The sequence below is a fragment of the Chaetodon trifascialis genome, chromosome 21 (genome assembly GCF_039877785.1).
Source record: "Chaetodon trifascialis isolate fChaTrf1 chromosome 21, fChaTrf1.hap1, whole genome shotgun sequence".
NCBI lineage: Eukaryota > Metazoa > Chordata > Actinopteri > Chaetodontiformes > Chaetodontidae > Chaetodon > Chaetodon trifascialis.
The window spans coordinates 11,630,998-11,653,853 of NC_092076.1; the positions used below are offsets into that span (position 1 = coordinate 11,630,998).

A 22,856-nucleotide genomic window follows, 5' to 3' on the forward strand; every position below is an offset into this window, starting at 1 on the left:
TTTTTTTTTTTTTTGCAGCAGTAGCTTGAGGCAAAATCCAGTCATTTGGTAGAAAGAGAGTATATGTGATAAACAACATGCACACTAAGTCATAAAGCAGCACTTTATCCGCAATCTGCTCTGCAGGCCCAACTTCAAACCACAAGAAAAAGCTAATGTTTCTATTATTATTCTAATTCAGCTGTCAAAAAATAGTCTATAATCACTCAAAAGTTATTTGCAATAGTGCCACTGATATAGTTTACATAACTCACAGATATTCAACTATTTTGAGGGTCTTCCCAAATTTTCCTGCAGCCATATAGTATATTTGTGATATGATTACTGTAGCCTTTGTTAAAGACAGAGACAAGCTCTAATTAAAAATGTATTCACAACTGTCTTTACTGCGTGTATTGTGGTAGGAAATGCATGCCAGTTCAGTCATGGCAGGGGTGTTTTTACGTTTAATCACCAACTTGTAGCTCTGTAATACATTTGTGGAATTGGCCAAATCTATAGATGCTGTCCTGTATGTAACTACAAGCACATAGTATGATCTCACCAGCCGACACATAAAATTGAATCTCATTAAGACTGTTATTAATATGCATATTGATATTGATATCACATTTGTAAACAGATAAGCAGGTCTCTCTCTCTCTCTGTATGTGCACGTTTGTGTGTGTAGCTCAGTAAACATAAGGTGGTGCTGTCTTTAAGAGAGAGAGCCCGGGAAGGGGTGATGTAATGTGTTCTCAGACAATGATGTCATCGACTGAGACACGGCAAGGATTTAAAGTGACAAAGGCATTTTCAGTGGCTCCGTGTAATTCTGCATCAGGGCTTGTCAGAGAGCAGCACCCAAGCACCCGGGGGACCTTCATTGAGGAAAAAAAACCCCAAACCAGATGCATGAAAAGAGAGGAAAATATAAATGCAATATGTTGTGTATGTAAATCAGGAGCAGGACTGTTGATGGTTCTGTCAGACACAACATGTTTATTAATCAGGGTATTTGAGATACAAAACACATTTTGTTACAGTGACAGGGTTATGTTGCCATCCACAAGCAGCCATCACGTATAATTTCTGCATTATGTTAGATGAATATGGTGAGAGGAATGAAAGTGTTAACCTCAAACATATTTGACAGCAGCTATACATAAGGTATTTGGTGTCTACCATCAGGAACAGCATTATATTTGCACACAGTTTTTGCTTTCATAAAATCTTCTTAAGACTTCCTGTTTTCTCTGCATCCATGTCAAACCACATATCATGGAAATGTTTAAGTTTACCAAACAGTATGGTTATTTCTCTCATTATCATGTTCCCATTTTACCGTTTGGAATCCAAAGTTAGGTCCAATCCTTCAATCACTTCAAGTCGTCCTCCTCGAGCATTTTCCTTCACCATAAATCACTTAGCTGTGTTCTTGTCCTTCTCAAGTTTGTTCATTTAAGCTCCTTAAGCCGCCACTCTTCTTGCCTCTACAAACTCGTCCTCAATACTGTAACTCGTGCCTTCCCGAAAGAGGCACTCCGGGTCACGTTTCCACCCTCAAACATGGAGCTGGGTGGAGTGACGGAGTGGTTGTTGCCTCGTTCTTGGACTGTCTCTTTGCTCTCCCCACTTAAATGACGGCATTTGTTCGGTTCTTCAGGTCTTTCGTGGTCCACCTTCTTGTCTTCTCTCCTTTTCGCTCCACTGTGTTCCTCTCTTGCGCTTTCGTCCAGGGCCTGATCAGAATCGGTGTTCTGAACAGGATCTCCATGGGTAGTTTCTCTAACTTTCTCTAACAGACCTTCTTGCCTTGAGGCATCTTCACGTTCCTTTAGAGGGATCTCTTCATAAACGCAAGCCTCCTTTGCTGGACTGGCTGAGGTATTTAACGCTGCATTGTCTTGGATTTCCAGTGCTGAATCTTGGAGTTTCTTATCAATTGAGAGACTGTTTTCATTTACATCTAATGGAAAATTAAAGCTGACATCTTTGCTGTCTTGATTTTCATTATGGGTTGCTTCATCCGGCACAGACTGGGAGATCGGCAGGTCTTCTTCCTCTGTCCTGGATGACGTTTGGGCATTTGAGTGACCCTCATTCTTTGTTATATCTGTATCTGAAATACTAATGTCGCATGCAATCTTATAAAAGAGTGAATGGTTCTCTTTCATTTTCTCTAAGCTTTCACTGACTGCAGATGACATTTCATTGGAATCAGTCACGTCATCAGTGCATGCAGGATGGTTCTCGGTGTCTGATATCTCCTCACTGCACAGTGAGTCTATGCCGGGGATCTGCAAAGGTATGAACCCTTGCCACTGGTTGGTGGAGAGGAACCACTTCGCTCTCAGATCAGAGGATGGAAAATCACTTTCATTGTCACCAGCAGCGGATTCTTCCAGCTTTTGCTCCTCTCCACCCCTGCAACTTGTAAATCCCTTGCCTCCGTCTCTCTGGAAGACAGTCATGGATGAGATATGATAGGGTGAAGCGGGACGTTTGATCTTAGTTTTGGCATCCCCGGTTCTTCCACTGTGATCCATGTGTTCTGTTTTGTTCCCAAACTTGTCTTGACTTTTCGATGTTTTCACATGTCCATCTCTTTCATCTTCATCCTGAGATGTTCCACTGGAAAGCTGAAGTTCTGCCGGACCTCTGATGGTATCCCCACAGCTTCCGTAGACATGGTAAGATTCAAGGTCTGTAGACAGGGACAGAGCAGAATTTGCCACTAAGTAAGTAACTAAGTCAGATTCTTCTATAGCTGTCACCGATATGTGTTTTATAGCAAATGGCTACTGAAAGACAGCTTTTCTGAAAAAGACAAACTAGGTCAGAACTTCAAGGACTTTCAGCACCTCGCTGCAAAAAACTCATGTGAATGTAAGGAAGGCTATTCGCGCCTATTCATTTCAAAAGAGCAACCACCACTCAACCGATCAATAATGTAACTTCATCACTTAGTAAGTCATGGACATAGAAAATAATTTCTGGGATCGGAATTAGAAAAGATTCAACTGCAGCCTCATTTCAGCAGTTTTTAAGATATTTACTTGAGTTGCGTGTGTACCTGATCTCCTCCTGTGTTTTTTAGCTGTGTCAGGGGGCACCCGGTGAACCTCCTGCCCCTCCCCCTTGATTGGCAGTTGTTTGTGTGTAGTAGCACTCTCTCTGACTGCGCTGATAGATAGATAGATAGATAGATAGATAGATAGATAGATAGATAGATAGATAGATAGATAGATAGATAGATAGATAGATAGATAGATAGATAGAACAATCAATTAGTGGGGACCTTCATATACACACAACATATACATCATTTTAAATATTTAAAGGTCAAAAATAAATCCCACCTTCTTATGACTCTCTCCCGTATTCGTTCCACGCGTCGCAGTTTGGCCTCCCGCTGCTCAGGGGTCAGACAGGGTTCAGGGTCCACGTCAGGGGCCAGGAGGGCAGAGGGCTGTTCCTCTTCCTGTTCGAACAGTTTCACATTAGAATGCACTCTACGCCACAAGGACCTTACCTTACAGGATAACTATATCAATGCAACCAGTCATTTTTAATCCACTATAGATATGTAGCCAGTTATGGTAATGCTTTAGATTAAGGAACACATATTCATTATATTCATTATATTCATAGTCATTATTAGTATATATTGGCCTTTTATTATTCATCATAAAGCACTTATTAATACCTTTTTCTACATGACCATCTTCTACAACCACTAGACCATTAACCTAAGTTTTCCCTCACTAACCTCAGAATTACTGTTTAATGATGATAAATAAGGAAGTTGTACATTAATTATAATCTTAACAACCACAACCCCCTAAGCCCAAGAATAAGTAAAAAAGTGCCTTATACTTACAGATAAAAAGGTCAACATGCTACTAATACACATGCTAATAAGCACCTAGTAAATATGTTTAGCAACATTGGTGGAGACCTCAGGATTTAACAGCCAAAAAAATCAGACATTGTTTTATTAGCTTGATACTTCACGACTTTTACTAATTTTCTGAGAATTTCTTATAAACATCAATATTTCAGAAGTTTTGTGGTAGCTTGTTTGTTAGAGGCTTCACAAGGAGATAGACCTATCATAAGTCATGTCACAGTGTTGGGCAGCATACTGTACATTTATATGTCTGTGAGTTATAAATCAGCAAATAAAAGGAACACGTGTTTGTTCATTTTCTCTTCAAACTGTTTGTATCTTGGGAAGAGGTTACCACTTCAATACTTTTCTATATATTTGGATTTGATCATTTTTACACATACAGCAGACCCCAAATAACGAGGAATTAAAGCCAGTGTTAGAATGAGATGATATGATATAAACCATGGATGAGAAAATTTATGCCATGGAATCATCTTTGTGAATATATGCTGTGTTTTCAGAGTGTGAGTCTTTGATTCCTTTCTTACCCTGATGTTCAAGCTTGCACTTCCATTTCCTAAACCTGCTTGATCTCGAACTTGATTCCTCAAGGCCTCGGTCGTTTCAGCTCTCCTCTCCTCTGACCACGACTCCTTCTTGGAGGACCTCAGTACTCCCTGATGCTGCTGCTTTTTGTCTGCCTTTTTAACAGGCTGATCCCGGTGCATCTCTGCAGAGGACTGGTTTTGATCAGGACTCTCCAGGAACAGACGCCTGGGTGGCTTGTTCAACATTTTTTTATTCTGAGCAGCCAATCTTTGCTGCATCTCAGGCTGGATCTGCTCAGGCAGTGGGTTGTCGAGCTCAGGAGGGGGATCCTCAACAGAAACCCTTCTGGCCACGAGAGAGGACGGCAGTACAGCTGTAACGACTCGTGTCACCCTTAGAGGGAAGGGGGTCTGAGGAAACATAAGGTAAATGTTCATAAATGTGGTTTAATAATAGAATAGAAATTCAGTCACTTAGATGCTGAAGGATTTGGCAGACCTCCTCTCTCATCTCTGAGTCTTGACTCTGGGTTTGGGCTCCTGGAGCAGATATAGGGGGTTTCTTCCTATTAGTCAGCCTCTCCTGATTCCTTTTCATCCGCTCAATCTGCTCTTCTTCGCTCATCTTCATTTTCTAGAAAAGATATAGGCTGTTTAGAATATGAGTCATCTATGAACTCTGCACCTCAGCAATATGCGTGTACAAAAGGTAAAGCAACAACCACAATCCATGATTTGCATATCAAGAAGCACAGTTAAATAAACAAATAGGTGATTGTCATGGCTGTGTTTGCATCTGTTTGTGCAGAGGTGTATTCGTGCATGAGTATATGTATTGCTGCTTGCATCTGTGTGTTTATATATATATATATATATATATGTGTGTGTGTGTGTGTGTGTGTGTGTGTGTGTGTGTGTGTGTGTGTGCGTGTATGAGCATGTGAGAAAGGGGGGTTGGGTGGCAGAAGTGAGAAGACTGAGCTGCTATACTGAGACATGAGCCTCTGCCTCCCCCTATTGCCTTGAAGAGGCACTGCAACATGCCCTAATTGCAAGGAAGATGAGAGAATCAAAGAATTGAAATTTGGCTGTGATTGCAATGAGGAAAAATCAGCTTTGGCTGCTTCTATATTTGGAGTGTTTTGGATCACATTGCATACATCCAGATATAGCTAACCAGAAAACAGGAAATTATGGAGAATCAAACCTTGGTTGATTGGTTCATTGTATCTGGTGGCATCCACTTTGAAGCAGGCTGAGATTCTAAAGATGACATGAAAGAAGAGGAGAAGGATAGAGGGAGTGAGGGAGGATGGGTGGGAGGAGAAAGAGATAAGGAGAAAGAGAAATAGGAAATATGAGGGTGGAGGACAAAACAAAGCCACTGGGGACTGAAACAGTCACCTGCTGTTTAATCTTAGATGTGTCAGAAAATAATAATCTATAGCCCAGTATATTAATATCAGACTTCTCATGGACTCTATTTATATTGAGCATACTGTATCTGAACCAACCGAATGCATCTTTCTGTGCTTTCACGTTAAGGAGGTCAGGCTGGCTGTTTCCTCTTCTCTGCACAGGATCAACAGCATGGCTGTAGATTCCCTGAAACATAAGCAGAGAAAAGAAAAATGATTAAAAAAAGAAAAAAAGTCGAACTTGATCATGTTTGCCATTGATAATGTCCACGTTTCACACCTCATATGGCGACTCTGTCCAGCCATGGCCCTGATCCCCGCTCTGGTGGTTTTCCTGTAGCTCCTGGGGCAACGGTGGACGAACTGGTGGCTCTCGCTCCACATCCTGCAGGGACCATTTTCAATATTCATACTCTCTCAGTTTATCTTAGAAAAGTAGCATCAATCCAACGCAACAAGTTTTCCCAACAGTCAATCAGTGTTTTTAGTGTCAGTGATAACTGGTTGAAGGCAGAAAATGGCACAGACCAGATCCTGGCTTGTAAATCCTGCTGGTCTCCAAAGAGGAGAGTAGAGCGTATAAAGCTGCCACATCACTGCTAATTGTTAGCAGTAATTACACTTATATATTTTAGAACTTAAAGCAGTGTAGGCCTGGAGGAAAACACCTCAAAGATCTTATCACTTGATGCCAGCAGATGGATTTAACCTTTGCCTTGAGTGGACAACAATCCCATGTTTGTTCATAAACAGAGCGCAGACACCAGGGGGTCATTGACAAAGGGACAATGGACAGGAGAAGTACCATTGGCAGGCCACTCTGCAGTCTCTCTGTGGGAGAGCCAGGGGATCCAGGATGTGGAGACGTCGGCAGGAACGCTGAGGGGGAGACAGAAAAGGTCACAGTGTTGACACTGTTCATCTATTGTCATGTCCCATGTGCATAATCAAGATGAACCACATTGGCGGCCTCAAATCAAAACAAGAAGTCATTGTTTGAAATTTCAAGACTTCAAAACTGAAAGATTGTAATGTGACTGGCTTAAATTCATTAACACAGGTGAAGGTGATGAAAAGATTCAGACTTTCTAGCTCACTCATGATTTATTCATTGCTATATGCAGAGAGGATTTTCTTTTTTTTTTCTTTTTGCAATTTAGCTGAACCGAGAGGCTCTTATGCATTGAAGTCTTGTGCATTAGGATGATAGGATGACTGGATTTTTACATATAATAATGGCTGGTGTAGCTTGAACTAATTCATCCATTCACTCATCTAGAAATTCTTGATCCATCCATCCATCCATCCATCCATCCATCCATCCATCCATCCATCCATCCATCCATCCATCCATCCATCCATCAATTCAATGTGCTGTACATTTTTAATGACACCACCAGTGCATTGAAATAAAACCTTATTTTTACTTACTGTGGTGCCTCTGTAGTCCCAACAGGAAGCGGAAGTGATCCCTGTTGACCTTCAGTCCAGCTAGGATGTCCTCCATCATCCACAGCTCTCTCTGGGCCTGAGACTGCTCCTGAGAAAAAAGGACTCATGAATTATCTCACGAGCCTTAATGATAATGCAGTATACATCGGTTAACCAGGCTTGATATATTAGTGAGAAAGTGTCCAGTTTTTTGTACAAATACCTGTGGCACTCCAAAGTTACAGATGTGCTGCAGGTGTGACCGGATAACCGAGAGTTCACTCTCCATTCTCTCATATTGACTCCACACCCTTTCCATTTCCTGAGCAAAAAGATTAGAAGACATGCAAAAATCCTCAGTGATTATAAAATATGTACACTTCTCATGTAGTGCCATTGTTTGTCTCATTCTGGTTCACTGCCCCCGGCTTATCACACACCAGTGATACATCACACATTCTGGCCCGGATTGTGACCAGCTCCTCCTGGAGCAACGCCTTCTGGGTCAGTGCTTCTTCCTGGGCCATGGGTCCCTGGCTTTTCCACTCCTCCAGCTGGAGTCTGGACACCTCTAATGCACAATGGACGCTGTCCTGCCGCAGGGAAACAAAATCTTCTTATTTTTAATCTTGAAACTGTCACAATATGCTGTTTGCTGTCACTTTTTGTCAAAACACTGGCATTTTCATCTGTAAAACCATTAAAATGTATTCAAAAGTTTTGAGCTGGAGTTCTTAAGTTGTTTGGTTAGTTTGTACAACAAACCATCAGCCTATATATCCAGTGCATTTGCCTTCATATTATACATTTATTAGTCATGACTGGTGTAAATGGCCTGAAGTTTGACGTCTTATGGGGTAATTACTGACCTTATCCATTTGTAGCTGGGCCAGCTCTACAGACAGAGACTGTAGCAGCTTGTCACACCCACACAGCCTCGTCAACACAGCCTGAAGAGGGAAAAATCAAACTGAAGTCTTCTCAGAGAAAAACATCTAAGATGTATATACTCTGATGAAAACTATATATAATACCATATATGAACACTCACATCTGCATCGCTTTCAAGAGGTCGGATCGGTGGGGTTTCCCTCGTGTCAGACTTTGGGCCCTGAAATGCATCAAGGTTATCATTTTGTTACAATACGTTCAATTAACTGTGTTTTTTTTTTTAAATATTGTTTCCCCCTGTTGGCCAAATTTAATCAGTAGGTGATTTTAATGAAAATATATTAGATCATAATCTTTTTATGTAATTTATTTCTGAAATCCATTAAATGTGCTCACTACATTTAATACATATTAGTGTTTTTTGGTGTAGGTTACTGACTGAATGCTTCAGTGCCGATGCTTGAATGTTAAGACTGAACTGTTGTTTCTCAAAAGAGCACAGCACGAGCTTCACAAGGCACAAACAGAGGCCATGTATTATGAGTTTGGTCATGAATTTGAGAGAAAATTAATCCTTTTCATAAGACACATATTTGGCAAAACATCTGCTTACTCTTATTTCTTGCAGCATAATCATGGCAGAACGCATCATCATGAGATAAATCACACAGATACAACCACAATTAAAAACATAAAAATATAATAAGTGCAATATATGATTTATTAGTCACACAATAAGAATTAGTGACAATACGGTACAGTGACATGAACACAAAACAAGTCAGTGACATACACAAAACAGTGTGGGACAATATCACAGACACCGTTGTTCATACTGATAAAAATAGTCACTTTGTTAACAGTCTGCGTGGTTAGAGACAACGCCACAACACAAACAACATTTATGAGAACATACGAATAGAAACAAAACAGCACAGTTTCAAAGTAGCACACAGGACGCCATAAGAACACAGAGCACAGCAGGATGGCCTGTACCATAGCCGGCGGTAGCACACAAACAGATACATTGCTGCGGTGATGATGATGATGGTGGTGGTGGTGGTGGTGTGGGGGGTGGGGAGCGTGTGCAGCTCTCGATGAGGGGGGCAAAGGGGGCAGTAGGTCTGCATGTGCCCCTGTGGAGTAGCTCTGAAGGAGGAGACAGCATGTATGAGAACGGACAACACATGGCGTCACACAAAACATACTGCGCTACTGTACGCCATGAATGAAACTCATCCCATTCAGTGATCTGTTTAAGTATCTTTTACTCAACAATTGACACTATTACTTTACTCAGTAAATATCCTGGAAGTTTTGCTGCAATTGTATTACTCATACTATAATCACCTTTCCTAAAGGTCTTCTCCCACTCGAGATATGATGGACAGAACCGTATGTAGGTGTTGGCTGTAAACAATGAAAAAGACAAGGTGTGTTAAAAAGGAGCTCCAGCAGGTAAATATTACACTTCTAAAAACTCAGATTACCATCTTAAGTAGACAGAAAAGTAATATTCTGGATAAACCTATTGTACAGTATATAATCACAATATTTATTTGCAATAAAACATGTTAATGTTGTGACACAGTTATTCAATTTTTGGATGATGTAGCTTCAGTTTTTATGTCAGTTTACAATTAAACAAACAAACATAATGAGAGCAAACACTTTTTTGACTGAAATGTATACTTTCAATTGAACAGGATACTTTATTATTGATTGATTGAGTTTATTTTATGATCAACATAAACTGAACAAGTGCAGGTACCTTGCTTAGGTTCTGCCACCTTTCTGCCACTGGAGTGTTCGGCGTGGATTTGAACTCCAGCTTCGGTGAGGCAGGTGTGTAGTACAGCGTCTGTGGCACCATGACCGAGTCATCCTGGGGTCGAATGTCAACCCTGCCCACCGGTGTGTGAGGTCGTGATCCCAGCTGACCTCTTGAGGTCAAAGAGCCCATTCCCATCATTTCTGCTTGTGTGTTTTGATCGGGGAGAGAATCTTCCTCTTGGTTTGGACCGCAGACTCTTCTTCTGCTAAATTCAGGAGGGCTGGGTGTTCTGTTTGAAGAGAAAGCAGTACATAATGCTAAAGCTGGGACCTTCCTCGGATGAGTTTTCCCTTTAAGTAAACCACTGGGATTTAAATATGCGCCTTTCACACACAGAGGTGACTTGACAACCTGCTGTTTCTCTGACGCACACTCCTCCTCCCCCTGCGCTCGGAGTGCGACGTCCCCATCCTCCCACTGGTGAGCTGACTCTGTTCGCTCAGAGTCCTGCTGATGTGCCTGTGCTTTTGGGAGGGACCCTCTCCATCAGACGGGGGTTTGGGGAAGTCCACTGATTCACTGCTGCCACCTATCTGTGTGAAATCCTGATAACTTGAGCAACGCCTGAAAGAATCAGAGCAGAAAAGGCTCAGCGAGTGCATTTGTGAAAAATGCTTGATATTCAGTGTATAACACCTCAGAGTGAATGGTGCTGTACCGGTTCAGGGAACTGTCTGGCTCCATCATCGCAGACTGACTGAGAGCTCGGACCCAGCCCAACATGTCCTCCTGAGTGTCAGCACTGAAGAAATAAGAGCGCATTCCCTGGTGCACCACCTAGTTTTACAGAGATTATTCACAGTTACACTGCTGTCGTTCCCCTCACACAGGATCAGCGTTTTCTAAATGTTCTGTAGCTCAATAACAACACATCAAATGTTAATGCATTCATTCGTCTTCCACTGTACAGTGGAAGATAATTTCACAATGGCTTAAACTGAATGAGTAGCCGAATGACGATACCTTGAAGGTGAACTTCCTGTTCTTGCATTCTCGTGGGGTGCAGAACAGGATTTTGTAGCTCGGGAGTGGGATGCTGCCCAGCACAGATTCTTCTCTACTGTCTGGTGGGGGACAGAAAAAAAAGTGAACAAAGGAAGAGATGCATTGTTGTACCATCAGAGCACATGAGGGACAAAGTGCTGGGCTGTGTACCTTTATAATAAAACAGACAGTAGTTTGAGAGGACAAACCACCTCCTCTTCCATAGCTTCAAACCAGAGCTGTCCTGCAGGAGGAAGATTAATTAGGGGCTTGTCTTTGCTTAACTCAGTCACAAACTCTACATGCCAGGATGAAGTTAAAGAAAATGTTAAGTAGGCCATGTTGAAATGTACTTTTTTGTTGAGCCATCCTCTGATGACCACAGGACAGTTGGGGTCTCTCTTAGCAGACTGACACCTTTTCCCAAACGTTTGCACCTTTCCATCACTTTCCTGTTAGCCAAAGAGGGAATAATACATTTGTATGCAATAACAATAAACCATCCACATGTGCACATAATGACAGGTTAGAAAAATGCAAACTTAAAACATACCTTTGTGACAGGAAAGTAGGAAATCGTGGCCACACTGGATGCTTGGCTGACTCTGTCCTGGTCATCCATTCTGCAGTGGAAACAGAAACCAGTATATATAGATTACAGTTGAAAACTACCAGATAGATAGGATCACAGTCATAAACTTAAGTTAGAAATGTCACAGCTGGATGCAAATGTCACATCTGAAATGTCATATCAGGATCATCAGATTTTACAGTATTGGCACCCAAACTACAGCCTACCCCCTTACTTTACCAGGGTATTTCATATACACATGTGTGTCTATAAATAAGAAAGTATTGCTTCATTCAAGGTCGTAATTACTAAGTGGTTCACACAAACAAAAGTGCGCGAAATATCAAAATAGCATTCATAAAATTAAAACTTCTACATCTCTGAACTCTGAACTTCCCTATCATGAAACTCATTTGAACATTTGAATGAACTGGTTGCAGCTCTGAGTGAGACTAAGACACCAGGCCTTACCAACACAGTCTGAACCAGAGTCTCTCTCTGTAGACGCAGTCAGTCACTCCCATGAACAGCACCCCGAAACCTCCGAGCACACATATGCCACATTCCCGTATAGTTGAGATTTTTTCCTGCTCAACTGTTCATCCTATCGGAGACTTGGTGTTGTGCTCTCCCACTTCCAGCGAAACTCTCCCACAATTCTATTCTGAGCCATAACAGGCCGGCGTGCATCCCCACCATGAAACTGACAGGTGACAGCTGCGTCGCCGTGGTGGCAGGGAGGGGCCCGGCACAGTGTGAAAACCAATCTGGCAGCAGGGACGGGCTGGTATGAGAGCCTGAGAGGGATTTGGAATGTGTCCCAAACTGTAGAACTGCGGCGTGGACGGCCGAGGACAGACAACCGGTATAAAGGAGTGAGGAGCAGGGGAAGTGAAGTAGCCTGTTGGACACGAATGTGTAGGGAAGGGTTCACTGTGTCACTGGTTTGAGTTTTCACGCTGTCTCTTCGGGCACATGACTGCAAGGATTTATCAGCGTATTTGGTCTTGTAGGTCACATGGTAGCATGTGTCATGCACCTGCCCCTACTGTACAACCCACTTATTGCTGCGTTTAATATATTTATGGAAACTTGTACTTACACTTTATGACACTTAGATGCAAGGTCAATATTTAAGCATATGTGTGTTATTGTGTTTATCCTCTTAAATTCCTTATTTTTATGCCTTGAATTACTACTTGTAGTATAGCACCATTTTCTACATGAATTACAGCAAACATTTATTCCTTGAACTTCCACTTGATGATAAACTACTTTCTCACTGCGCTTATGTATGCATGTACTCATATCTTCTTGAATTCCATTTTGTATTCACTACATATTATTATTTGTATATATCACTGTACTACTGCTGTACAGCTATGTTAAGTACCACTTTATTTACTTAAACATATGAACTTTATCTTAAATTTATGGCAAACTGCTTGCTTGCTTGCTGTGTGTATGTACTGTTTTTTAATTTCATTTGTGTTACGCTATTGTTATACTATGCTAATTGACATGTGTATTTACAGTTTATGTATGCATATATGTACATCTGTCATTTACAAACTCACTTGATGAAAACGATTCTTATTTAGATTAAAACTGATTCTCGTCTAAGTTACACTTAGACTGTAGCTTTACTCTACAGCTCATCTAAACAGTTGATACATTGTTGACCTTCATAAAAAGCAACACAGATGGGCTTAAAAATAAAAACTCTTGAGAAACATCTCACATTGAGCCACCGCAAGCACCCGTGGGTGACCCTGAGATTCGACGTGGTTTTTTGCTGCTGCAATCTATGTCAGCATCAACCACAGCCCACTACCAGTGAGGCGCAGAGTAAATGAGAAAAAACAATCAGGTCTTTGTAAGAGATGAGAGCAGAGACTAACAACCTCTTAGCCGCTGGGGGTTACGTGGGTGTTGTGAAATATTTGGAAAATCTCCTTCTTAATCAGCGGGGGTCACTTGCTTGGGGAGGAGAAGACTTAAAATGCTAAAGAGGGATGGAGGGGAGGATAAATGGTGGGTCTGTGTGCCACACAGAGTGCGCTTTGTGGACTCAGGAGCATCATGTGAAGTTGGACGCACAGCATGTTGAATACATTGGCCCGCAAAATGTCCTCCCTCTCCATCAACAAAAACATTTGCATGTCTCCCACATTCTCATGTCTTTGAATGTCAACAAAATCATTGCTATACATTTGACCTTGATAAGTAAAGTAGTGACGTAAGGCCAATGCCCCAGTTAATAATTTGACTGCTTGAGAAGATCGACCAATGATGGTGATTGTGCACAGCATATTTCACACGGATTTAGACAGTAAAGATGGACTATAGGATGCAGAAAAGTTGCTGGGTAGGTACAGCTAGGATATCACAGCTTGGGAAAGCTGAGAAAAAGTCCCCCAGTGGGCCTGAAATAGTTCAGCCACAGATAACACATCATATCAGAGCTTTACAATACTGTAACCTTGAGCACCAGTAGTCTTTTTGCTCTGTTTATAACAATGAAATGACTGTAAACTTACTGATGTAATGGAAATACAGCATCAATAAAGAAGACTGAAACGCACTCAAATATCTCTGTATAACTCAGAATTGCACGAGACATAAATATAATTAATGCCATATTGCTGTACCTGACTAATTGCGGCCGCCTGCTGGCTGCTTCGAGCTCCATCACTTGGCACGTTCCCTCACAGCATCTCCTCAGGCTTGGCTGCCCTCTTCCTGGCTACCACCAGCTCCTGTTGCCCAGACACTCTCCTGCTACACTCCTTTTCTCTCCTCATATGTGTGAATCTCCCTCTTTGTTTCTCACTCCTTGCCTTCGTTCTGACTTGCAGCAGCGGCGTTTGTCCGGTGATCTACCTACGCTGGCTGTTCACACTCAGGCTGCTTTTCTGTCCTCTAACAGTACACTCTCTGTGAGCCCCTTCTTTCTTCCTCCCCCCCTTCTTCTTCTCCTTCTTCTTCCTCAGCGTCCCTCCCTCTCACCCTGCCCTTGACAGCCTCTCTGTCTTTTGCCGAGTGTGGGTTTGTGACTGTGGAATTTACAAAAAACAGCTGTTCTCCCACTCTTCTTCTCTGCCCTTTGCATTATTTGAATTTCAGTTCCCGGCTATTTAGATGTAGCTCCATGATGATTAAAGATTTGGATGCCGGTCTCGAAATATCACCCTTGATAAAGGCCAAACCATTCAGAGTATGAAGGGTTTGTTCTGACATCTGTGTGCAAAGGCTTAAGGGTTTTGTTGCACTTGTGCACTGATAAACAGAACTCATGGAATACAGCAAATAAAAACACTAAAAAAATCTCTGACAACCTACAGTGCACAAAGAAATGTATAGTTAAAATATCTAAGCATATAAATATCAGACATAATGCCAGGTTTTTATAATTTGTCTTGACATCCACAATTAGTCAAAAGCATTCTCCCAGACGGTGGACTCCTATTTAGATTTTCTGCTGCACTGAGTCAGCGTCTCATGGAGCTCTTCTTCAAATATTCTGCAGACAGAAACTGAAGTACCTCTAATACACTCGACTCGCACGCAGTACACGAGAGAGATGGTGCTTCACTAATCCAGCCGTAAGAGAGCAGGTGTACAGTGCTTTAAGGTGAGAAGAGCGAGAGCATTTCTAGTCATGAATAATATCAAAAACCTAGACGGAAAGAAAAGCACTCAAAGGAAAAGTGGAAACTGATCCTCAGCAGCGGGCTACGACAGATGCCTCAGGAGAGCTGGCATTATTGCTGTACAAGAGGAAGATATCAAAGGCATTTTAAGAACTATGATAAGAACAAGGAGATAGGAGAAAAGTCAAGTCTAAAATTACTCTCAGAGCAAAGCAGCCTGAAGGCCTGGCTGGTTGGTGGCACTATATTTAAAATTTATGAATAAAGTGGTGATAAATACCCAAAGCTGTGTCTAGAAAATCTTGCAACTTTGAGTGGGCCAAAACACTCAAAGCATTGCTCAACACTCAAATAGTAATCATGCCGTCTTATAATTAGTCCCTCACATGTCCGGGCCATGTGGTTTTGAACAGGGAGGTCATGACCTCAGATGCCCAGGATGTCCAGTTCTCACAGGGGACAAATCAGTCTGCCTCCAGATATTTACGATCCCTCCCTTTTAGCATACTACACAATCAGCCTTGTTGACTGACAGCTGCGTGGCTACTTGTCATCTCCTGTTACACACTGAACAACCTGTGGGGTGCTCTGACTCAGGAAGCTGGAACACTGGTTTCAAGGCTTGTGGGAAATGTGGTTCTTGACAAAAGAGTCCACATTAACCTGAATCCTATGGAGGGGTGAATATTAAATAAAGTATGTATGAAATGAAATCTTACAATGAGCCAATAAACTGTGAAATAATTTCATAAACTGTTAAAGTTCCACCCAATTTTGTGACATAAAGCCAAAACTTGGCAGCAGTTGTTGAGCCCCTTTAAGAGAGGCAGGGGGCCTCTGATTGGCTGAAAGGTCACGGGGCAGTTCCTGGTGCTGTTTAAAAACGTTGTGATGAAATTAGAAAATAGCATGAAATTTATTTAAAAAAACAAAAACAAAAACAAAAAACAAAACCTGACATCATAAAACAAAAATCAGTTTTCTTTAAATGAACATGTAAAAACACAAACAACAACAACAACAACAACAACAACAACAACAACAACAACAAACTGACATTTAATTCACAATTATTGGTTGATTAATTCCATCCTGTTTATAAATGTGTTTATTTGTTTCATAAAGTCTTAATTATCTGTTGTAATGCTGTCCTCATAAAAATATGCTCACAAACACACAAATGATAAATCTGTGTACAGCGTGACCAGACAATTGATGCAACAAATACAGCTAAATTTGAACCAATTTTCATTCTGTACTACACACTTTCAGGCAATTTCCAAATAAAGATATTTTAAGCTTTTATTTATCTTTTAATCTTCATTCAACAGCAAGTTCATGAAATGAATAATCAAGTAGAATATTTAAATGGTTCAAAGTTGTTCAGTGTAATTATTTTGATTATTTATCAGGAAAACTGTAATGTGATATTACAGCAAGTCATAATATCTATAATATTTCATTTTAACATTCAGGAGATGCATCATTACAGTAAACTGAACATTACTCTTATCCTGTGATGAAATTTCAGTGTTTTTTTGTTTGTTTTTTTAAATTTTGCCTCATATACAAAACATGGAGGGAAGTATATTATGTACACAAATAGTGAAATGCATTTCAGTGTGCAGAGAGTCCACGCTGTTTGAAATGTTTTGCCTTTTGTGTACACACAGCAAGAATCCAGCAGGTGATGCTGTTTGATAAGTTTGTACATCACATCCAGCTTCACCTGACAGTTTCACAAGAAAAATCCCAGTCATTGGGTAATATATATCAATGTGGCTAAAATACAAAGAGAAGCTTTATGTTCCTATAAGACATAACTATATTATGGTATAATATGTACACAGACCTCAGTGCTGGCATGTTTGGCTTGTAATGCATCACTGTTGACAGAAGATGATGCTGTTGTCTTAAGTGATGAAGAACACCGTTCACTAAACATGATTTTTCGCAAGCAAACAAAGAACCCAAAAAGGCAAATTTGCAAAGGTGGGAGAAGTATTCAGGCCCTTATTTAAGTACACATAGCAATATCACAATGCAAAAATAGTCCATTACAAGTAAAGTTACTGCCCTGTGTTCAGAATGTTACTTGAGTGCAGTTATAAAAGCATTGTATGAAAATGTACCTGAAGTGTCAAGCTCCTCTGTCAGTAGTATATGTAATACAGTAATACTTTTTTTTTTTTTTTTTTGGATAATCTTAGAAACACAGTGTTTTACATCAGTAATATTTGTTGTGTAACATTTCTGATGATTTGTTGGGGTTAACGTAATAGACTAATATTTTAACTCATGACGATAAAGAAAAAACAGGCAAATTAATTCTATCATAAATAACTGAAACACTCCTATAAGAACAACCTGAAGTTTGTATTTGAGGTTACACATGAAGGCCCAATTACCAAACAGTTTGCTGTTTACAGTTTAAAATCCTGTTTTAACATGAATGCATCAAAATATATAATATTTTATTTTTCCATTGTGGTCTTAATCCTAATAAAGGATGTGTTCTCATTTAGTTAACACTGGTAAAAAGAATAAATAAATAAATAGTTGCTACAGTAATCCACAAACAGACCCTGACCCACTATCCCAGTGTCATATACTATAGACACTATAGGAGCGCCACATGTCCTAGATCGGTATCTGTAATTATATGCAGGAAAGACAGCTGACATGGAGAAGATTAATGAGAGAGAGGTGTGTGTATGTGTGTGCATACTGTATAAAAAATGTGTGTGTATTCTTTACATACATACCCAAGCAGAGAAGGAGAGAACATGTAATCAATGCTCCCACCACACCACATTACACTGTAAACCGCTTGAACACGGGCCAGTGGGTACATGACAATAAATCTGCCAGGACCAGAAGTGTCAGAATGAATGAGTGCTGCATATCATTGACAGGGTGGTGTTGGACCAGATGGGAATTAAATAATAGGAGTTCATTGAGTGGATGTAATTCAGAAACTGCTACTGAAATCAACTCATTGAGCTGCTGCACAAGGGACACATGAAGAAGTGAGGACACTGACAGGAGGATGACAGAGGAAAACTGATTTCGATCTTTTATTGCTATTAATACATTATACAACTGACTCTTTCACAGTCAAATGTGGGCTCATCGGGAAGCTCAGAAGTGACTGTTTTGCTGCAAAGCCTTTTGTAAAAGACTGTATGCAAAGCAGAGCAGACAGCAGCTTTAAATGTGGGCCACTCTCCCCTGCAGCCTATATGTCATGCTATATGTGTCACTTATATAGCTTATAGCACTTTGCTCATAACACAAGCTTAGAGTTACCACCCACTCACATGCCTCGCATAAGCCCATCCAGACACATCACATCCAGATTGAAACATGTGGGGCGCTGGCGCTCTGGGGGTGTCATTATTCTTGGACCATGATCTGCAATGGTGTTTTCTTTGAGCCCGCGATGGCTGTTTGTACCTGTCATATAGGTTTAGCTGCCAAGCTTACTGAGTGTAAATTCTCACTCACACTCATCACAGGAACTACTGCATAAATCACACTTAGGTGTGTGTCAGCAGTTACACTGTAGATGCATATATGTAACAAAATATTTGTTAGTTTTATAGTTAGTGGAACAAATATTTGTTTAGATGTTGTTTACGACGTGGATTCCACATTTGTTTATGAGGTGTGACAACGTCGATCTTCTGTGCAAAAAAATATATATATATAAGTATTCAAGTGGGAATTTGGCCTCAGTACCTACAGTAGATGGCTAAAATCAACCTCCAAATTTTGAAGCAAATAAAATGGCAGAAAAATAACAGGATGCTAAACTTGTTCTCGATCTTCCCAGTGACGTAGCAACAATTAACAATACATGTGCCAGAAATTACCTGTCGGGCCTGAGTTCTTCATTTTCAATATTTTTTAGGATAAATATGACAAAATCTCAATTTTTTGTATTCTTGTTTCACAAAAACAACCATGCACGTACTCCCAATGGTTCAAAAACAGCTATCATTTTACTTCAGGTATGCACTGGATAGACATTTTCGGCTTTTATTAGCCTTTAAGAAGAAGAAGAAGAAGAAGAAGAAATCCCTTTATTTGTCACAGCACACAGAGAGTTACAGGGAACTGCACACGCCATGCAAGTGAAATTCTTTGTCCGCTTTTAACACATCGTGGAATGTCGTTCCTCCGCGGCAGACCAGGAGCTGCCAGCCGACCGGCGCCCAGGGACCAGTTTCCTTCCGTCACCACTGGTCAAGTGGTGATATTTACTAGTGTGGCTTAAAATTATTACAGTTGCATCTAAGATTTTAAACAGCCGACAACAGAGCCGATTCTAAAGGGTGGAGTTAAAACTCTGCACTCCACTGATTGGTCAGAGAATCGTCACTCGCATGGCACAGGGCAACCACATCCATCTGGTTGTCTCTCCTGCTACTTTCCACAGTGTTTTGTCTTGCTGTCTTCAGCCTTTTCTTAGTTTTTTCCCTTGCTATGACAAACACCCGCATACTGAGACTGTAGAACACCATCCCCACTGATGCCCTCCATTATTCCTGTGTTTGTGATGCATTGAAGCTGATGGCAGGGCAGTGTCACACAGCGTTGCTTTGACAATCAGCCAATCCCCCTACATTGATGGGGTGATGACTGCAGTGGAAAACGAAATCAAGGAAAGTACCTGATCCCAAAAGGGAGCTGAGTGGAGCCGTTCCATGCATGCAGAAACAAGGATCTAGTAGTTAAGTAGCATGGCCTACAGTATATGAGCATGACCCTGAAAGGATCATTTTTTACCCACCTGGTGTGTGAAAGTGTAGGTTCTAATGGTCTATGCACCTAAGGGTTAGCGTCTGTTAATACATGTTTATATATCTTTTCACAAGTCATCTCAGCTGTGCATGGCATTTATTATATAGTATGTACTGTAAGAGACATGACAGCAGTTAAAGTTAATGAAATATGAAGTATGAAATACTGGAATGACGTGTAGCCGCTCACTGGCATTCTTCATGGCACTTGTTGAATGAAGTTGCGTGATGCACTAGGCCTCCAGGAGTGTGAATGTTCTGTGTTTGTCCCACTTTTAGTTTCTGTTAAGCTCATGCTTTAGGTGTGAAGGCGGCAGGAATTGAGGCCCACCTGTCAAAGTAGGAAAGTGATCTTCGAGCTGGAGCCTCTCACATATCAAAGTGAGGCCCTTTCACCCAGAGGGGGGTGATTCTCACTCCTTCTTCTTTACCCTGCAGAAATCCAGAGGGGATTGATGCTGTTGGCTCTTAACACTGTGTGTGCAACCAAATCTTAGGAACACCCGAAGTCCTTCACCCAGTAGACAGACAAATGAGAAGCCTTAAATCAGGTCAAGCGCTGATATTGAACTTGAAACATGAGAAAATCTAGTTTTGGCAGTCATAAATCATAAACATGGCAAGAGAAAAGAATATTTTGATTAAAAAACAATTGCACATAAGCGTTCATTTATAGTAATACATTCTTTATTTCAGATTTCATGAAGTGACAAGATGAATATCATAATCAGTTCATAAATATCCAATTTGATGGCATAGAATCAAACATACAGTATACAGTAAAGGAGTATCAGACAAATGAATACACAAAAATTGTAAAAATATCTCTCAAAAATTATGACAAGTCTAATAACAATAAATGTTTTTTCTTTCAGCAAAGAACTGTATGTATGTTTGATTAACTGTTATTAAACATAATTTTAGGTTAATTAAATAAGAATTAAAGGAATATGTGAATAAAGCACAAGCCACAGTTAAGAGTTAAAGCCTGATTGTTTCATGTTCGTCACAGATTTGATCAGTTTTAGCTTTAACGATTCATTCTGGCCTCTTCAGTATCGTGCATGAGGACTGGATTCCCATCCAGAAACCTGGAAGAATTTTTTTGTCGATGCAAGTCTTAACTTTATGCAGCACCTTGACCTCCCTCTCTGCCCCCTCACCAGTTACAGTATAAAAGTTAATAATCCCTGCAGGCTGGTCGATGTAAACTCCAATTGTGGAGCAATACGGGACATTCTTTATGTCTTTGTCTACACCGTTGAACCAGATTTGGTAACATGTTCCTGACCAACACAGACCCCAAGACTCGTCGTTTTCTCCAAGGCCACTCGGCCCGGAATGAGCCCTCCGTCCTGCTCCTTCATAGGCGGCACCGACCACCACCCACCCCGAATACTCCACCTCCCAATAAGCCCTCGTGTTCCAAATAGCCTCTTTGCATACCACCTTTGAAGAAATTAAAAAAGAAGAAAACAATTGTTTCTTTACCAGACAGCCTATAAACGTATGAACCAATGAGTTGTTTTCTGACTTACCTGTGGAGAGTACTCATATCTCTCTGGTCTATCCAGGACGGGACAAACTTCCTTAGTCCTACGGCACACCGTAGATCCACCGTCAGAAATCCAAAGCATCTTGTTTGCAGTCTTATCATCCAAGCACAAATTCATCCAGTCTACAGGAGGAAATCAAGCAATGGTAGTTTTTTAATAATCCCTGGAAAATAGCACTGAACATTTAAGTATCTGAGGGGGAAAAAAATCTGCCTGTACACTTCATAAGCTCAGCTCTGCTTGTCGGCTCCGGGATGTTCGGCACATAAACAGGAACTCTCTCTGCAAGGAGAAGAAACTGGCGTAAATGCTAACTCCTGCTCGCCACATAAAGATTTGAATAGGTGAATGAATGCCTCAAGTCTATTACCTGCATTTGTCTTCTCATTCTTTTTGGGTTTAACTTTCTTCCCTAAAAAGGTCAAGGTCAAAGGTTAAACTCCAAACATGTGAAGAGCTGTTTCCTGTTTCACACAAACACATGATGCAAACATCTAAACAGTCCTGATATGAAACGCGATGCTTGATCGGGAATTGTTGCATTATGGAGACATCTCAGAACAACTTCTGAGACCAATTACAAGTGAAGCTCTCATGTCGAGAAATGACATGATGACATGTCTATTTTTGTCACAAATTTGACACATGTGTCTTATTAAGAAAAGCCTGCACCATCATTTTCTGCTTGTTAGTATCACTGCAATGGTTGAAGGTATAATCACCACTAAGATTTTACCTCTTTGATACTTATTTTAATTCCAAAATAACATACTGTAGTCTATTATGGAAACAATCAAAACACATTTCATTAAAAGGTGCTACATTTTGTAATTAAAGGTCTTGAATGACATCATTTTGACTCATTTTGGCATGACATCCATCATTCGCTTTTTCCACATAATGAGGGATTTTCGACGTCCGTGTAAACACACTCGTGCTATCAAAGCCCCAAATACAGTGTTTGACATGACAGCTACCGCCATCCAAGTAGGATCTGGCAGAGACAACAATGTTTGATGAAAGAAGTTCAGCACTGAAGTGTAAATGTAAAGTCACCCTTCTTTAAGTCTCGGCAGGCAAACGAGCAGGTTTGTATTAAACACTCTGCTGAGGCACACGTCTGTCAGTAACTATCAGCAGATAAACACGGATGATTATACATAACACAAATGAATAAATAGAACATAAATAGATCATGTAAATAGAATGGCTTTACATTGTACAAAACTACTTGTACCTTGTTTGTTGTTTTCTGGGAGGATTATTGTAGAACTGGGTCTAGTTGGCATCT

General features: G+C 40.8%; 2 protein-coding genes across 5 annotated transcripts; both read right to left on the minus strand.

Moving 5' to 3' along the window:
• Nucleotides 1–956: 956 nt before the first annotated feature.
• plekha4 (pleckstrin homology domain containing A4) lies at nt 957–14,528 on the minus strand. 4 transcript variants are annotated; one of them, XM_070991426.1, is made up of 24 exons: nt 14,203–14,528; nt 11,534–11,603; nt 11,334–11,432; nt 11,152–11,224; nt 10,960–11,060; nt 10,655–10,773; nt 10,348–10,560; nt 9,934–10,225; nt 9,513–9,572; nt 9,159–9,311; nt 8,323–8,382; nt 8,141–8,221; nt 7,712–7,864; nt 7,495–7,593; nt 7,272–7,380; nt 6,646–6,719; nt 6,121–6,225; nt 5,937–6,027; nt 5,630–5,685; nt 4,922–5,056; nt 4,423–4,833; nt 3,342–3,463; nt 3,056–3,165; nt 957–2,686 (listed from the first exon to the last, which is right to left on the minus strand). In XM_070991426.1, exons 1-24 carry the CDS (start codon nt 14,241–14,243, stop codon nt 1,473–1,475), a joined length of 4,041 nt encoding a protein of 1,346 aa, XP_070847527.1. In that variant the 5' UTR covers nt 14,244–14,528; the 3' UTR covers nt 957–1,472. The 4 variants fall into 4 exon arrangements, with proteins under 4 accessions (XP_070847527.1, XP_070847529.1, XP_070847531.1 ...); XM_070991428.1 differs by lacking the exon at nt 9,159–9,311 and having other exon boundaries at nt 14,203–14,508; XM_070991430.1 differs by lacking the exons at nt 9,159–9,311; nt 14,203–14,528 and adding an exon at nt 12,023–12,168 and having other exon boundaries at nt 3,056–3,160.
• Nucleotides 14,529–21,047: 6,519 nt separating this feature from the next.
• Nucleotides 21,048–22,854, minus strand: LOC139350034 (tripartite motif-containing protein 16-like protein). The gene is made up of 5 exons (XM_070991125.1): nt 22,803–22,854; nt 21,936–21,977; nt 21,785–21,847; nt 21,548–21,687; nt 21,048–21,458 (listed from the first exon to the last, which is right to left on the minus strand). The coding sequence occupies exons 1-5, from the start codon at nt 22,852–22,854 to the stop codon at nt 21,048–21,050; spliced, it is 708 nt and encodes a 235-aa protein (XP_070847226.1).
• Between the last annotated feature and the right edge of the window lie 2 nt (nt 22,855–22,856).

Excerpts from the sequence above, each read along its gene's own strand:
- plekha4 (XM_070991426.1), bottom strand. The coding sequence starts at position 14,243 with ATGGAGCTCGAAGCAGCCAGCAGGCGGCCGCAATTAGTCAG. Across the intron at positions 11,225-11,333 it reads GAGGATGGCTCAACAAAAAA|GACAGCTCTGGTTTGAAGCT; the intron begins GTACATTTCAAC and ends TTCCTCCTGCAG. Across the intron at positions 9,573-9,933 it reads GGTGGCAGAACCTAAGCAAG|CCAACACCTACATACGGTTC; the intron begins GTACCTGCACTT and ends CATTGTTTACAG.
- LOC139350034 (XM_070991125.1), bottom strand. The coding sequence starts at position 22,854 with ATGCCAACTAGACCCAGTTCTACAATAATCCTCCCAGAAAACAACAAA. Across the intron at positions 21,978-22,802 it reads CCCAGAAAACAACAAACAAG|GGAAGAAAGTTAAACCCAAA; the intron begins GTACAAGTAGTT and ends TGACCTTTTTAG. Across the intron at positions 21,688-21,784 it reads CAGAGCTGAGCTTATGAAGT|ACTGGATGAATTTGTGCTTG; the intron begins GTACAGGCAGAT and ends TTCCTCCTGTAG.